The sequence below is a fragment of the Diabrotica undecimpunctata genome, chromosome 1, assembly GCF_040954645.1.
Source record: "Diabrotica undecimpunctata isolate CICGRU chromosome 1, icDiaUnde3, whole genome shotgun sequence".
NCBI lineage: Eukaryota > Metazoa > Arthropoda > Insecta > Coleoptera > Chrysomelidae > Diabrotica > Diabrotica undecimpunctata.
In genome coordinates this window covers 125,988,859-126,007,732 of record NC_092803.1, presented here as the reverse complement: position 1 = coordinate 126,007,732, position 18,874 = coordinate 125,988,859, and the positions used below count along the sequence as shown (strand labels likewise).

The following is an 18,874-nucleotide window of genomic DNA, read 5'->3' as shown; positions in this document are numbered from 1 at the left end:
CACATTAACAAGAAAACATCACATATTATAACTTCAGCCAAACAGAACCCTTCACCCATCAATTTTGTTGGTTTCCCATATTATATTAACACACAATAATATTTAATTAACTCTCTTCATCCACCTTACGTTCATGCATTTATAACTTACACACCTTATATTTCTCAGGTACCAAATGTTGTTTTTAACATGTAGGGCCTTTTTGTACTTAAGTTATGAGTTGAGTAATATACCAGCAGTACATCACAGCATTTATTCTGTTCACCTTATATATCAATAACACATTCAAATACATAAATCAACATTTTACTCTGTAATAATAAAATTAAAAAACCCAATTTCCTACACATATCTGCTTTCCATATTCCAGGTACCAAATGTTGAAAAAACATATAGGGCCTTTTATAAAAATCGTTAGTTCTCTATTATTGAATTCATATATCTGTCTACCTATATTCATAACTTTTATCAACCTTTAGTCCACCTACAGTAATACCCAATTTACAAATTTTCCCACAAACTTTCGGGATAAATCATACTCTAAATTACAACATATTGATGGTTGCTACTGTTATTATTAATCAAATTTTAACATATTTAATTATATATATATATATATATATATATATATATATATATATATATATATATATATTGCTGGCTACTGTCACATTTAGACACATACCTCCGGTTGCATTGACTACTTTTGTTCAGACTTTCGTCCTAATATGTTATTAGTTAATAGTTTCGTCCTAATAGTTAATCAGTTGCTATCAACAAGTCCTCACAGACACTTTGTCTAAGAACTAGCAACCTCAGTAGAGTCTTACGTTGCCATATGATTAATCCTTTTGTAATTTAACATTAGTTATCAAAGATGTAAGTCAAATTTATTCCACATATTTAGTGGCTTCAAACATGTACATCCAGTAAGTATTAACCACAATTTTTGTAATACCTTGGTCAAAATTTTAACTTTCACGTTTCATTTAATTAAATTGGCTATATAGGTTTTAGGAGAGCACTGATGATGGAATAGTTATTCCGAAAACGTTCTGTGATGTAGCCCTATAGGGTTTTTATTATAACTTATACCTTTTATAAAGTAATGTTTTAAATAAAAACAAAGGTTTATTCTTATAGTATATTCATAGTTCCTATTATGATGTTTCATAATAGTTACACTTTTATTTTAATTTCTTTAATGTGTTTGCCAAACAACTATATTTAGATTTAATGATCTATTATTAGTTAGAGATAATATAATATGTTAAATTGACTGGATGTGTTACAGCATATTTCGATTTACTTTTTTTTGATGGACTGTTTTCTTTTAAACGTATTTTATGCAGGTATGATGGAAATAGTGCACAGTTAACTTCAATCGACATATTCGAAATAACATTCATGTTTTAACTAAGATACTTCTAAATGTAATGACTTGTAGCTTATATAATATTTTCCCATTTATCATAATGTATAATTTTTGTTCAAGGCCGCATTTGAAGCACTTTCTCAAAGTACACATTTGTACGGTAGACGTCTAGTGTTAGAATGGGCAGCTCAAGAGGAAGGAGTTGATGATATCAGAAAACGAACGGCCAGCCATTTCAGACCAGAGGAAGAAGGAAAAAAGAAGTCAAAGAAAAGTGTTTTTACCATGTAAAGCTTGTAAATATACATATTTTAAATGTTTGGTTACTTCTTTTACTTACTGCCATTCCTTACAAATTGTTTTGTGGATAAAAACCTTTATTGAAGTACTTAATGTATATTTACCCAGATCCTTTAACGTATCTACCTATGACCTTTATTCTTGTTTAAATACAGTTACTTTATGATTCTAGATATATGCTTTGGCAGTCAGAGCCGCTTGATTCATTAGGCAATATAGGCAGTTGCCTAGGGCGGCAAATTATGAGAGGGCAGCAAAAATACTGCACAAAAAATATTTTATATAAAAGTTAAAATCAAATAATATTTAAGTACATCCATCAATGGAATAGAAGTGGGAATTCATTTCTAGAAAACCAATTGCATTTTCTTAACACTATTCATTCAAAAAGAACGGAAGTCATACATTTAGGGATTATTGGGCCGCCGGTAGCACCGCAAAGGCGGCGAACCATTAAACACTTCAATGCAAATGCATTTTGCACATTAGGCAGAAACTAAAGACATGATTTGGTTTGATTTATACTGAAACTTTGAAGTGCCATTGTAGATATACAATTATTATAAACACTATATGCCAGGAACTAATAATTTTGATGGGAAGAAAAGTAAGAAGGATTGTTGGCGAATTATAAAACAAGAAAAATACTATTCTATAATAGTTGATTCGACACCAGACGTGTCTCATGTTGATCAGCTAACATTTTTAGTTCGCTATGTTTCTGGTGATGGTATACCGGTTGAAACATTTATTAACAATATTTCATCTGTTGTCACAAATCTGCTGCCTTGGAATCGACAGTGATTTCGACTTTAGAGGAATGTGCCATTGATTTAAGTGATTGTCGCGGCCAATCATATGATAACGCATCCAATAGGTCTGGCAAATATTCAGGGCTGCAGGCCAGAATAAAAAATCACAATAAATTCGCTGAGTACGTACATTTCTCTGGACATTCTCTCAATTTAGTAGATATATATTTAGCAAGGTATATTAAGAAAGTGGTAGAAGTAAGTGAAAACGGCAAATCAACAAAATTTCTCTAGAAAATATATGCTGCCTCTTAACAATAACGATATGCCAGTTTGCAGAGCGCCACGTTTCTGAATACTGATGGGATATCCGAACAGTAGGTAACACATGCTTTAAGCAAAATTGGTTTCCTTGAGGCAGATATAAGCATGCTACAAGACCAAATAAAATTGATGAAACCATCTTAAACAGGTACCTTAAGACAGTACAGCGAAATTATGAATGCCAAATTCAATCTTTCATGCATTTTTCAAACCAAAAAAGAGCTAATGCAGTCTGTGTAGCCTATCTGCTAGCAAGTCCAGAAGACAAAATTAAAATAAAATATAAGCTTGATAAACACCTTTCTAATAAAAAGCTGCAAGAGCTTTAATGATTCCGATAAGGAGAAGGCGATCAATGATGTCATTTTGTGCAGCTTGTTTTGATTTACAGAAAGTCCTCCTAACAACCCAATCTGCTGTAAGCGACTTATATTACAAGAGTAAACATATAATTTTACAAATTGATGATATGGAAAATAACAAAGGCTACTTTTATGTATGGTATGAGATAATTGCGAAAAGGGTATCAAATGAAATAAGCAGATGTGTTTTAAATTTTTTAAAAAATCGAAAAGAAAATAGTCAAAAAGGTTATTTTTTTATTCTGATAATGATAACTGTGGAGTACAAAATTGCAACTGTTTCTTTTCTCATTGTTTTCCTATGCTTCTATGAATCTGAATCTTCAAATAATTCATCTATTCCTAGAAACAGGTCACACACAAAATGAAGGAGAAAACATGCATGTTATTGAAAATGCCAGAAAGTGACAAAAGGCAATATATGATCCTGATCAATGGATCATGTTGATTCACACAACAAAGTTATCTGGAAAGCCATAGTTTTTAGTTTAAAATAAAAGGTTTACTGGGAAAATAGGGAATAAAGACAATGGCAAAAAAAACTAAAAATATGCAAGATAAAAGGAATGAACTTTTTGTCAAAATTCAAATATACCTACGCTGATGAGCTAAAAATAATATTAAAAAAATCTTAAAGAAATAAAATAAAAAACACTAATTCTAAAAACTTTCCTTTACTGTATATAAACTTAGTTCTAATAGATGCCAAAAAATTGAATGGTTTATTTGACTTGTGTAAATCCAGAACAAACAGTCTTCCTATCATTCCTGAGGTTTACCATAAGTTTTATTTTTCCCTTAAAGCCAAAAATCTGATGAAAATACAAAAGAGACCGATGATTAAAAGTAGTAAAAATATGGAAGCAGAAAGGGACAATAATGAAGAATATGAACAACACTAGTAATTCTGATTGTCTTAAAAAATGATTTGCTACTAAGTCTAGAGTATTTTTTTCCTTAATTGCTTCAACAAAAACTATTTAAGTCTATAAAGTTAGCAAACAATCTGTTTCTTGTTATTTTTTATCTGGAAAATCCCTTATGTATAATGTCTAAGAAATGTAAGTACTTATCTAAATCATATTTTTCCCAAAGATGTCATTTCTTAGAGCAAAATCTTTGTGAAAATTTTCAAACTCTATTATCTCAGTTTAATTAACTCAATTGAGTTACAATAGTCTTCATTGCATGGGTCAATATGTACATGGAACTGACGAATTTGGATAAAGAAAAACTGGTATTACCTACAGAAATTTACTATTGACATAATAATAAAGTAAGTATTATGGAGATGAAGATAAACTTTCTAAAAGTTTCATTTTTACAGACAATGGCTAAAACTAAATATACTAATTGAAAGGGATGAAATCAGCAGACTAGATAATTTAAATCTTGTCACATTGAAATCTTAAACTGTATTTTAGACCTATTTAGAGAATGTTCTGAAAATTTAAGTTATTATTTTCATTTTGATTCCACTATAAGACAGGAAAAGCTTATAAGTATTGCCAAGCGAAACCTAAAGAATCAAATTTGGGTAAGAAATTAAAAATGTGTTGAAAAGTGATTTTAATACCACAACTCACATTAATGTTGAATCCAAATTTTAAGAGTGAGGGAATGCTAAGGAATATTAAGGAAACAGTAAAGGGTCCCCTAGAAACTATTTTAGAATCCTAATCTCCTGATACTGAAATATAATTATTATAATATATACTTATCTTCATGTTACTTTTTATTCCTTTAGTGAAATTGTTAAGACTGGTTAAGACCCTAATTTCCATAAAAAAAAATCAACACATTAGTTTCAACTATTTATTTAAACAAAACTAAAATACCACAGAACAATTATAACAACTACTAAACTCTGTAACATACTACTTCTTCAACAAAGCTTCATCTTGCATAGACATTTGGCCTAGTTTTTTGCCAATGCGTTCATGGATATCTAGAAACTTAGCAACACATCTGTCCAAACACACAGCTTCACCTTTTGCTATTTCCGCATCTCCATAAACTGGAGGAACACATTTCTTGTGACAGGTTGCAGTCAGTCTGTTATACATATCAGCCATCATTTCTATTTCCAACTCTTGGATTAGTTGCATATTTTGCACTTCCTTTTGGGACATGATTTGTCGTTTTCAAAGTGTAAAGTCTTTAATTAAATGTAATATAATAAATGCTTACGATTCTGATGATTTTATAGTCGAAAATTTTCTATAACTCGGTGAATAATCTCCACTATTAGCTTCTCTCATACGTTCCCTTATTTTCATATTATCATAGCGCCTCTTTTCGACATTTGACTTTGCTAGATAAAAGGAATAGATACCAGCAACCACTGCAACAGACCTGAAATTATACAAAAATGATATATTAAGAAATTTTTTGACTTATAGGGTAAAATATAATCAACCAAAAATACTAACCAACCAATTCCAATTTTAGCCCAATTACCTAGGGGCATAATTTATTTAATTCATGTGGAAGTTTCGGTTTAAAATAAACACGTGCAAAATTATTTAATTTTTAGAATGTTATACACCCAAAATGAGGTTAGATTGTATACAATTTGTCATTTGTCATTATCGATTTCGTTTGCCATGGTTATACTACACAAAGTTTTAATACGTTGTAGCGTTGGTAACATAAACGTTGTTAATGATTTTAAAAAAAATATTGTTGGAACTGTTAAAACATAATATCGTTATCCCCATGTGTCCTCCTAAACTGTCTCAATTATAGTAAATAATTTTTTGATACCTTAGACAAATTTTGATTTCGAATGGACGTTAGTATACAAGTAAGCACGTGTTCCCATAGCCAATATTAATTGTACCTTAAAGTAAACAGCTACATATTCACATGCAGTTTATCAACAAAATCAAACTGTTTTAATAATTAGAACGCCCGTCGACAAAAAGTTTATGATAGATATTCCCTCCAAACTTTAAGTTTTGTTTTATTAGGCCGAGTCTGACACGGTTTCTCTCTGCGACTTTTTTGGTTCTCGGACGTTTTCCCTCTAATTTTCCGGAAACATTATACCCATCAGACAGAAAAATCGAAATACAAGTAAAGCAGACAATATAAAGAGTTGTTTTTGCTGCTGTTAATGAAAGTATCTTGAAAAAATTAGCTGATTGTCTATGAATTTCGTCACAGTAGTTTTTTTCGATATGTTCGAGTCGTCAGACGCATTAAATGACCTACATTTATAACCAGATAATTTTATTTACATTTTTTTCTTATAATTTTTAAGCTATTTAATTAAAAGAATATATTATCTGACGAAACTTGTTTTCCGATTTTCCTGCCTGACGGGTGAAATGTTTCACCCAACAGAAATGTTTCACCTAAAAAAAGTAATGGACGGAAACCACGTCAGTCTCGGCCTAATGTTACGGCGATACCCAAAAGTTTGGAAAGAGTATCTAACATATGTTTTTTTGCCGAAGGGCACTCTAATTATAATTACAACGATGGTTTAAACGTTTATTTTCCAAATTTTTTTCATTATTTATTGATTAGTACTTAGGTACAAATGGAAAGTTTTGAATAAACATTAATGAATATATAATCCCATTCCCAATATGCACCTGAGAGCTGGTGAACTCTGGAACTAATCTTAGTATGGCACGGACGGACTGCCATGCCTGACGACCACATTTCGTCCCAACTCGTGGGCGTAAGAAACGACTCAGAAGACGACTTAGAAATGAATGGCTCTCCTAAGTTTAAAAATCAAAACATAATCGGAACGATCAGTGGAGCGACTTCAGTCGTGGATTGTGACTCTGCCCCTAATTATGAACCAGGAGGTGTCTTGAGAGGAACAGACCCTAAGTTAACATTTAACAAATAACTATCTTTAGGTTAGATGAAGCAGATTGAAGAAGAAGCAAACATAGCTGTTGAGTTGTAGACCAAAGAAAAATACACAAAATCAGAGCGATGGAGCTGGTAAAACAAGAAGATAAATAGAGACCTCGAGCTTCGACAAAAAAAACCTAGAACCGAGCAGACTAGGTTATACAGCAATACCACAAAAGCATTCACGATAGAAGTATTACAAGGACACTATGGGTTAATTGTACTAATTAATATATTATGAAATGAACTATTACTGAACCAAGAACTGTGTTGCTGTGATGATGGTTATGGAGGGCCTGTGGGAGAGAGTAAACTTGACTGTAGTTAATTTCAATAACATGGCTAAAAACAATTATAAACTTGGAAAGGTATCCTAAGACGATCAGGGGCATCGATGGTTTCAATCAGACTCTTGCAGGCAAACATCCAGCTCAGTAAGGAAGCTTCAGCAGAACTTGCTGTTGCTATGAGGTTCTATGTAGCTTTAATACACGAGCCCTGGATTTACCGATCGCAAATAAGAGGTCTATCGGGTATTGAGGAAAGCTTATATACCCAATCTGCCAAAGTCCCGAGGGCCTGTATAATAGTCTCTCTCCCGAGGGAGGGAGTATGAAGGAGATAATTTTTGTATCAGCCTTCTTCACATATGATGTCCCCAAATCAACTACCACCAAGGGAGATGGAACAGCTAGTGAGATATGGCAGTATAAGTGGATTACAACTGATAATCGGTTGTGATTCGAATGCGCATCACCTGATCTGAGGTAGAACAAACACCGATGAAATGGGTCATTACTACAGTTTGTTATGGAATATAATTTAAAAATACTAAATATAGGAAACAAACCAACTCTTGTAACGACATAACGAAAGGCGGAAGGGAGTAATTTATATAACAGGCAGTGAGCCGATCAAGGAAATTTATCGTAACTCTCGTAAAACACACTGGACGACGTATCAAGTAGATTTGGAATATTGTTTAGAGAGTATTATTTAATACAATTGTACGGAGATAATAAGTAATTTCAACAGGAAAGTGCATTGTTCGAATAAGGATTTTGTAATTCAAAGAACGAAGAAGAAGTAGATGAATACATTCAGAATGGTACACACTGGACAGGAGACCATAACTTATAAGAAAAACTGGTGACAAATGACAAAAGAAATGGTAGATCAGTACAAACTCATTTGAGCCATATAAATTAAAGGGAAATGTACCTTATGTAAAAAAATCATTAATGATACTAAAGGCCAGCTTAGGATTGGGGTACATATAAAACGCGTGGAGGATCGTGTGGTTAGCTTTTATACCCAAAGCTGACCACTGCTCATTAGGCACATTATAGATGAACAATATATGTTAGAAAGTCCGATATATCAGGGACAGAATACCTATAGAGCAACATTCTCTACGGTACTGCATCTCGTATGGAAAGTAGAGTACGTTCTGGAAAACTAAGAGGTAGTAAATAAATAAAGCAGAAAGACGTTTGAGATTTAATTTCATTGCAGAGCTACTGCCATCCGCTAATACGTATTTCAACCTTCTTGGGTCGTCTCAGAGCGACATATGCGGAAGCGTTGGATTGAAAATAAATCTCTCCCGTCATAAAAGTATAATTATAAAAATAATTATATAGGACGTTACAACACCATCTAATAACAAAAGTAGTAGAAATCCGAAGATTTCTTACTTGGAGAAACTAAAATTATTATTTAGTTTAGCACGTGGTTGTAAAACCAACACTAACATATAATTCATTGGTACGATAACCAAAGGTGTAGCAGACAGGTGCCATCGTCAAACTAAGCAAGGTGCAAAGACTTTCTTATCTTGGAATCACACAGGCTCTAAGGGATACACCATCAACAGCTATGGAGGTTCTACTGGATCTCCATCTTCTGCACACTGTTGTAACGGGGAGACGAGAATGCGATATTATAGACGCAGGTAACCTATGATACTGGAATACCATATGGGCTATGCCATATGATACCAAAATACAGGTCTAAATTAGCTTTCAAAGTAGACATCTCCCACCAGTGGGATATGGCAAAGGAAACACACAACACAGACTTTAGGATTATATCTGGTTCACAGGCGGATCTAAAACTACCAAATGGTCAGGTGTAGGAGTATTCAGTTATGGTGGAAATGAAAACATCTCTACTCTACTAGGAGACTATATCTCTGTATTCTAGGCAAATATTTATGTAATCTTGCATTGTTCAAGAGAGATTGACATAAGGCTTTTGAACTTAAGTGGAATAATATATGCACTTATATAGTCAAGCGGTCATGGTGGCTCTTAGGGATCCTACGTGTAGTGTACTACCTAGTGTAATATGACACCAACACTACAACTTTTACACCAACGACTAACCTGTACCTGCAGATAATCGGACTTCCGTCTATGCAGACGATACAGTATTGTTTCACAAGTAAAAAGTAGACACAACACTAACTGAAGCCTTGAAAACCATGACACCTTACTACCTTAAGCAAAATTCCTGAAAAACTGCAAACAATATTCTCCAAAAATGTTGTTGGAGAAATTATACATGTAGCTAAACCTTTTGAATACAATTGAATCGGCTATTTTAATCCTTCTTTTTTTGATTAAAAATATTTGATTTGACAGAGCTGGACACGTAAAGTAAGTAAGTTATTATATAATATAAGATATATACTTAATATAAATTATAATTAATTTCTGTTTGTTTTGCCAAAAACATAACAATTTAGAGAACTAATTTTTAGTAACTCGCTACAGAAAGAAAACAGAATGATTTTCTAAAATAGCTAAAAGGCATTTGCCTTTTCGTTTTAAATTATTTTTAGACAATGTAAGTTTCCGTTTTATTCATATTAAAAATATTGCTGTAGGCTATTTTCTTACTACCTACATATTCCGGAAAACTAAAATCAGCAAAAGACCTTTTTTCACAGCTACACCTACATTATTTTTTATAGACCAGTCTTTAAACATTTATATCAGAAATTCCAAATGTATTGCGATAACTTGTTATCTTACTTAAACCTTTTTTTATTAAAGAAAAAGCGGCATCCTCCCGAAGGATATTAGCGACATAATGAATACAATTAACAGTACTTACATGAGATTAAATGTTGTTCAACATATTTATATCAGATATATACCCTACTAGTTTTCTGTAGTCAAAATTAGATGCCATACACGCGTCTTTCCATGGTATATTTAGGACAATCAATTAGGAAATGGTCTATACTGTTTACTACGTCACAAATTGAACACTTTGGAGCTTCGTTGTTTGAGAGTAGGTGTGCGTGTGTTGTATACCTACTATGTCAAAGTCTGAGACGTGTTAGGAATACTTGGGATCTTATGCTTGCTGTTGGTTGCCACGGTGAAATGCTACTCTTTATCTGTTTTAGTTTCGAAACCGAATTTTGCCACTCCCAGTTCCACGCACTTAAAACTTTATTTTGTGAAACAACATTGACGATAACGTTCACCAAATCTGAGTATCTGTTAAATCTTAATTCATCTTTGAAGACCACGGCAGCCCATTCTTCAACATCTAAAATTAAGACTTTTGTGGGCGAAGTGTAAAGGTGGCCACCGATGATCTGCTGTTAATAGAGGTACCGTGACAGGTATTCTGGACCTTAAAGTTGATCTCACCCTCAATTAATTTGTTTCTGATCATAGATATGGCTCTACTGCGGCATGCCGCTGTAGTAAAATTTTCAACTTAATTGTAGGTTTCTACATGATGACTTTGTAATATTTACAAACCCTAACATAAATTACAGTTTTCTATTGTTACATCCATTAGCTGAGTTGCCAAATTGTGTAGACAGTAATTTTATCAAATAAAGTTAAAGCCACGTACAAAGACCGCTTTGTCATTTAATGCTGAAAACTTTATTGCTAGTAGACCAAGTAAGCGAATCTATTATCTTTTACAACATCTTTATATATAATATTTTACTGCTCTGCTGTGTCAATCGAAATACAATATCTCGTATTCATACAGTGAATTTATTAACAAACATGTTTTAATGATTTTTGTTTAATTTTTTGTGACGTACAATGTAGGTTTATCAAATAATCAAAGTTATTCCTTTGCAAGAACATACTGTTATTAGAAAAATTAGGTTCAATCTACACATATAATTGAAAAATGATTCATGTTATCTAAAGACTGTTATCGACAAACACATAATGTAGGTACTGCGGCGACGATATCTGTGAAGATCCTATTACCATTAAATTCATACTATATATTACATATTTGTTGATAGTTAAAAATTAAATGATCTAAAATTATTTAACACCTTAGTGGAAATTACGTTTAGGTAAATGGTCAATCGTCAAAAATGATAATTAAAACATGCGAACATGTCTTCTTTTGATCTGTTTATTACTGGTTTACGGTTTGTTATCTTCCTAATTAGTGCGTCTTTTCTTTGTATGTGTCCAAACCATCTCAGTCTTAGTGTATTAATAAATTTTATTATGTCTTCCCCTCGGTTATATTTCTTATTTCATGGTTCATTAGTCTACTATATTCTTCGTTCTGTCTTTAATAGGCCGCGTATTCTCATAATTTTTCTTTCAATAATTCTTAGTTTTTTTCAACTTTTTTTGTAGAACACATTACTTCCGCTCCGTATGTTATCACCGGTCTAAATACTGCTCTATTTTTTTTGTCTAAGTGTTTTATACGAAGTGTGAACGTTGTCTTCGATAACTGCTGTTGTGCTCCTTCTTCTGGTATCATAATTTTTTTATTGTAATTTTTGAAAAAAAAAAAAAGAAAAAAAAATTAAAGCCAAACTTTTAAACACTTTAAATACCAAAATATACTTAAAATAATGCTGTTTAATTTAAGACACTATTTCACATTATTAGTTACTTTGAAAGATTTAAATCTCTAACTAAATCATTTAATTCTTCTTGAGTAAAAAGTTTAGGTGAGCGATCTTCATCAGGTTCATATGCCTCATACACACATTCTTCTCATTGCCACTACTTTCACAGACATAGTCACAGTCATCACTAACATCTTTTAGAACAGTAGGAGGGACAGGAACAAGTATAGTGTCGCTATGAACTACTGGTCTAATAGCAGAAGGTAAGATAGGATAAACAATAGATTTCTTGTTCTTCACCGAGTAGCCACATATATTAAGTCAGACAAAATTAATAATCATCCACAAGATTTGATGGTTCATGATGACATGAGGGGTTCATCCCTTGTCTTGATCGCTAAGTTTTGCACCAAAATATGAAAAGTACACTTTTCATCAAATTTGGTAATAAGTTGTCTCTGTTTACAACCACAAAACACCCACAAATATAACAAAACACATAAGGAATATTTACACACGATTTGAAGAATTGAAACTGACGCGGCGCTTTCTGTATCTTCAATCTCGACTAAGCTAAGCTAATAAGGAGGCTAATGCTTTCCGCCATAATTGGCAGAATTGCCATATGTCTACAGATAAACTTTGCTATCGAGTAGGTACTTTATCAATATTTCGAAATAATTACTTTTTACATTCTTTTACACTTACATTTTTAAATAACTCACAACAATTTTATCACCAGATGATAAAACCCTCGGTCATATTTCTATATATTGTTATGATTCGAAAATATGCATAAGGTTTTAAAATACTCAGAATTTTTAAATAACTCACAACAATTTCATCACCAGATGATAAAACCCTCGGTCATATTTCTATATATTGTTATGATTCGAAAATATGCATAATGTTTTAAAATACTCAGAAGAGGAAAATTGACAAAGTTTAGATTGTAATAGATAATAGATTCAAAATATTAGGTAGAATTAAATGTTGTACGAATAGAACGTGTTTCGTTTCAAAATTCAGAGAAAAACCTTTTGAGATTGGAAAAACGTTCTGTTAACAGACGAATCTAGTTTTACCAGATATTTACCTGATGGTCGCCAAAGAGTGTGGAGAAGGCCTGGAGAATGCTATGATCAATGTTGCTTAACTCCTAGAGTACAGTTTGGTGGAGGTATATGGGGCGGCATTTCTATGGAAGCACATACATATCTTGTTATGTTAGGGGTAGGTGGCTTCTCTTAATGCAATATAATGCTCGGTCGCACATAGCCGGGATAACAATACAATACTTTACAGATGTTAGTATTTAGTTACTAACCTTGCCACCTAGAAGTCCAAACCTCAACCCGATATATATAATCAGTATCTGTATTTAAATTTAGATCAAATTTCAATATCAATTAGTAGATATTTAATTACAAATAGTGATAAACAAACGTTTGTGAGATTGGGGATATTTTCTTCATTGCTGCATGCAACGAGTTCCAGGCAACAAACAAGTATTGCAATATTTATAAACAATTGTCTAGTTTATTGTTATCTAACTACTGATAAGAAAGCAATTCATTTTGCCAAGAGCTCTAGGCTTTTGGTAAACTATTATAGATAACGCATTTTACAATATGAGTTTGTTATTTGCGAATATTTCATGAGAAATATAAATATTAATCTTGATCACTCCAGTGCTTTTGACTACAAAAGCAATAAAATTATAAATAATAAATCTACAGTTAATACTACAGCAATGCCTACACCCAGTATCACCAAATCTTCAGCACCCACATCTTATGTTGCTGCCATAAAATCTAGACCCAAGCCTTCCTTCCTTAAAAAGGAGCATGTAATTATTTATCACTCAGAAGAAAACTTGAAACTATATGACTATGTTAAATCCACTGATAATATTGTTGACCCTAAAAATATAATATTTGCATCTCGAATCTCGAACAACCGTATCTGCATATACCTACGCAAAGTTAAACTTGTTGACCAGCTTATTACGAACAATCCCACTATTGAAGTAAAAACTGTAGACCTACCTATTAGGAGATTAGTTACTTCAGAAAAAGGTATCATAATTTCGAATGTGTGTCCCTCAATTCCTCACGATCTCGTAGTGCTTTAAACGGTCTTATTTCAAAACTCGCTTCTCCCTTTTCCCCTCTTCCGTATCTTTCTTAAAAGCTGGAATTCAAGGAGATTAATATATCCATATCCTCTAATTTCGAAGACAAGTATACATTATTCCACCTACTGAAAATTATAAACTTCAGACCTCAGTAGTCATTTAATTTGATTGCACATAATTCCGTATATTCTTATCTACTGATAGAATCGAATGCCTTATTTGTAAGCAAACTGGCTATACCGCTGCCAGCCACCAAAACACCAAAGTTCCTCAATCTGTTGGTGAACAATCATGGGCAATAACAAAAACCTCATCAACTATTACCTTAGAACAATGATCTGCTGAACCTATACAAGAACAAAAAGGAGCACTTTCTAGCTCATTCAGCATACCTGACCCCCTCTCTCTTAACCAGCTGATATCTTATTCTCAAATTGAAAACTCGTCGTTGATGCCTCTTTCTAAATATTTAATAGAAAAAAGCACACAACACGCGAATAAGAAGTCAAAAATGGATCCCACAGATAAATCCAAAATATTAGATGCATCAAAGCAAATAATCAAGAGGATCTTTACATTAACAACCCACAAAGCTTCAACAACAACTCCACCAGATAATCTCATAGCCTTACTTGAGAACGCTCCTTCAAGTAGTAAGGTCACAGCAGAAGCCCAGAAAATTAATTCTAACATCAATTCACCACCAGATCACTAAAAAATAAGTTCACAAGAATATCAAAGTACTATCACAAACATCTCTTGATACTTCTGACGATGATGACCCATCCGAATATTCACAACACACTGAAAAATCCAATCACTAACAACTTTTACACTTATTCAATGGAATTGTGACGGATTCTTTTGCCGCTTAGAAAGAATCCAACACCTTATCAGCGACACCAGTCCAAATATAAGATTACTACAAGAAACCAATTTCAAACAAAATTAAAAATATGGTTCTCAGGGGTTATGAAGGATATCATCATGTAAGAACAGAATGCCTCAGGGCAAGTGGAGAAACCTCAATTTTTGTCGAAAATGACGTCTATTCGACACATTTGTCTTTAGTTACAAACCTAGAAGCAATCGCAGTAACCATATGGTGCCCTAAAAGAATAACTGTTTGCAATATATAATCTCACCGAGTTCCAATCCTACTGAAGCTAAACTGGTAGACTTAATTTTTCAAATTCCAGCATCATTTTTAAATGTGGGAGACTTTAATGCCCACAATATTGCATGGGGTTCACAAACCACGTACAGCAGAGAAAAAGTTGTAGAGAACGTACTAAAAATTACCGATACTTGTTTTCGAAATAATGGTTTCAACACTCATTTCAATTTTTTAACAGGAAGTTTTTCAGCGATTTACTGTTAATAAAATACGATAAGTCTATGCAATTCCAAAATATTTTCTCTAACATGAAATATTGAAGATGAACTATATGATAGTAACTATTTTCCCATCCTCATAACAAATAATGAAGAAAACTCACTAGGAACAGCAATAAAGTGGAAGATTTCTAATGCTGACTAGGCAAGTTTCAGAACTAAAATAGACCGCCAAATGGAATAAATTTTCATCTCTGGAAATATAGATAATGATGTAGATAATTTTAACAAATGCATTATCTCCGCTGTTGATATTTACGTAGCAAGAAGTATAATTACTTCTACAACAAAATTAACACTTTGGTGGAATAAACGTTGTGCAACTACTGTAAAAGAATACAAAACTGTTTTTCATAAGTAACGCCAAAACAGAAGTGACGAAAACCTCATTTGTTTCTAAAAACCTTAGAGCCAGGGCGAGGTATATCTTAAAACAAAGTAAGCAACGCTCATGGAAGAACTAAATTTTCACTTTAACTCATAATACTACCACTTCTCAAGTCTGGAAGAAAATTAATCAAATGCGGGGAAAAAATATGCATCCAAGAATTCCAGCTCTTTACATAAAATTAGTTTAGTATGCGATGACCAAGAAATCGTTATTGTAATTGTACAAAGAAACAAATCCTCCTGTACATCATCCTTCCCAATCTCTCAAATTTAACTCTACCATCTTAAACATTCCATTTACACTACAGGAACTCTGAAATATTCTTCCAACTTTAAACAATTCAGCTGCAGGTCCCGACAACATTCCCTTAATATTAATAAAAAATCTTCTCATATCTGCCGTAAAAAACTTATACTGTACAACATAATTTGGACCAATCAGAAATTTCTAATATTATGGAAGGAAACTATCGTTAAACCAATCAAGAAACAGGACAAATCCCCGAATAATCCAAATTCTTACCGTCCTATTTCACTTAGACGTACACTGTGTAAGCTGCTAGAAAAACGAATAAACAAAAGATTAATGTGGTATCTAGAAAAACAAAAAATTTTAGATTCAGCTCAATCCGGATTCCATCCATCCCGAAGCACGGCTGACACCTTAGTAATGCTATAAACAGAGATCACAACCGCGTCTCAAAACAAGTAAGATTTAATAGCAATACGAGTATCACTTGACATCGAGAGCGCCTTGGACACTCTATTACATTCTACTGTATTGACCAAATTAAAAGAATACAATATTACGGGAAATACATTATCTTTTATCTAACAGTTTCTTTCTAATCGCGGCTTCAAAGTATTAGTTAACGAAAAAGCCTCCTTTTTCTAGAATCAGGAAAACGGGGTACTCCAAGGATCGGTTCTAAGTTCCACTTTATTTAGAATAACTATCAATGATATTTGCAACAATATTGTCGCGGTAAAGATACCTTCATGACTACAATCAAAAGTACTCAAATTCAGTCAAAGAACTCATAGCATATTATTATTACATTACATTAAATGGTCCTCTGCTCACAGTAGCTAATAAACATAAGATACTAGGCTTAATTGTTGACAGTCGACTAACATGAAAACCACAGATTACAAACGTCAAAGCAGATTGCTTAAGGAGATTAAATCTATTAAAATCTCTCCTACCCATCACTGGGGAGCTGATGAAGACATCCTAATTAAGGTATACAGATGTCTCATTCGCTCCTGACTGGATTATGGATGCTTTGTAAACATGTCAGCACCAAAGACTTATTTAAGGACTCTTCAAAATACCGCATTACGAATATGTCTCGGAACTCTCAGATCCAGTCCCACCGAAAGTCTTCGCTGTGAAACGGGTGAACTTCCCCTTTCGCTACGTAGGCAACAACTTCGTCTGACATACTTTGCCAAAGTGTCGAATCAAAATATATATTTATTTATATAGGCAAGATTGTTCAAAGATATCACCAACTTAAAACTAGCCTTTAAAATCTCATTAACTTCAAGATCTATATTTTCTAAAGTTAAAGATAGGAATGACATTAAGGATTGTTCCAACGTTGTCTACCAACGTTGTCTACCAAAGTTTAGGTAACCGTTTAATTAGTCACCGGAGTGATAGCAGATTATATCCTGAAAGATCTGCTCTTTCGGAACATGTCAACAAAGAACATCATAAAATGAATTATGAATCGGTAAGAGTTTTAGCTACAAAGTCCAACTATACTAAAAGACTGTTCTTAGAAATGTCATTCATTTCTCAGAATGCCAATGCAATGAACAAAAGAAGTGATATAAATTAATTAAGCACTATTTACTCCTACCTATTATATTTAGATAACCATTTTCTATTCCAATGATGCCTCAGCAACTGATTCATTGTAATTTTCCAACTTTTAGTCTATCTTAAAGAATTTAGTATACAATTTTGGTTTTTTAACTTCAAACAACTTTCTGGTAAATTTTGATGTGTACTCTATTAGTAATAGTACTTCATAAAGAAAAGAAAAAATAAAAGAAGAAGTGTTGCCATTTGCAATGTCCAGAAATGACATTTACTCCTAACCTCATAAGTCAAAAATCACAGTTGGCCGGCACAGTTGGCTTTTAAACTGTTTTTTTATTTTCTATGTGTCAGTTTATAAAAAAATTTGTCAATTTAAAAAAAAATTTTACAACATATTTTTTAATATTAGACTCAATCATTGAGTGGTGCGTAAAATTGTCACCTATTAGTAAAACATCCAAGAAATACAAATCTCAATAACGTAAGTTAAAAAAACCTTTACACCTTTTAATATATTTTTCGAGGATGCTTTACTAACAGTCACACTTTATTTCAGTTGTTCCTGAAGATGAAAATTAACATTTTCGAAAGCTTGAAACTTAGTTAAAATAGTATACAGTCCATCTAATTTACTTACCGTTGCACGTCATTATCATTGACAGAGATCGAAGTTGACATAGTTGCCAAAGTATAAAAAATCCTGAATCCATTTTAAATCTAATAGGTCATATAATTATTGCAAAAGTGAATTATAGAATAAAACAAATTAATATTTAATGTAAATAAATAGAAATAAAACAAGAGTTAAAAAATAATCTTGTTAAAAACAATTTGAGCCGCTTGTATGCGTCGTATAAAGATGTAAAATGGAATACTTAAACAAAAACAACACTTTTTTCATTACTTATTAACATTAGTCAACACCGCAACTGTCAAATAAGTGTTACCAATTTATGTCAATATATCACCTTCGTTCGATTACAGTTACAGTGTGTTTCGAACAAATGTTCAAATGAAACATATTATTGTGTATTTCTTTAAGTTACTAAATTTCTTTAAGTAACATTAAAAGAAATCTTCAAATATTATTTCTACGCGTATATAATAAAATATGTCTAGTGGCTGTAATGCCAGTATACTCGGTAAAGTGATTCTAAAAAAGAACACACCTACCGCCTAAATATTTCGTGTTGGTATCATGTGACCTCACGGGCTATGACGCGGATGACGTGCAACAGTAAGTAAATTAGATGAAGTATACTTATTTCACC

General features: G+C 32.6%; 2 protein-coding genes across 2 annotated transcripts in view; one reads left to right on the top strand and one right to left on the bottom strand.

The window, feature by feature from the left end:
* Nucleotides 1-1,696, top strand: part of LOC140431555 (probable RNA-binding protein 19) — a 47,171-nt gene extending 45,475 nt beyond the window's left edge. Inside the window, exon 14 of the mRNA XM_072519454.1 lies at nt 1,496-1,696. Coding sequence (XP_072375555.1) covers nt 1,496-1,666 — 171 coding nt within the window. The 3' untranslated portion in view covers nt 1,667-1,696. The remainder of the gene's footprint in view (nt 1-1,495) is intronic.
* A 3,218-nt stretch (nt 1,697-4,914) lies between these two features.
* Nucleotides 4,915-5,387, bottom strand: Tim10 (translocase of inner membrane 10). Its single transcript, XM_072530461.1, has one exon. It carries the CDS (start codon nt 5,243-5,245, stop codon nt 4,991-4,993), a length of 255 nt encoding a protein of 84 aa, XP_072386562.1. The 5' UTR covers nt 5,246-5,387; the 3' UTR covers nt 4,915-4,990.
* Nucleotides 5,388-18,874: the final 13,487 nt, after the last annotated feature.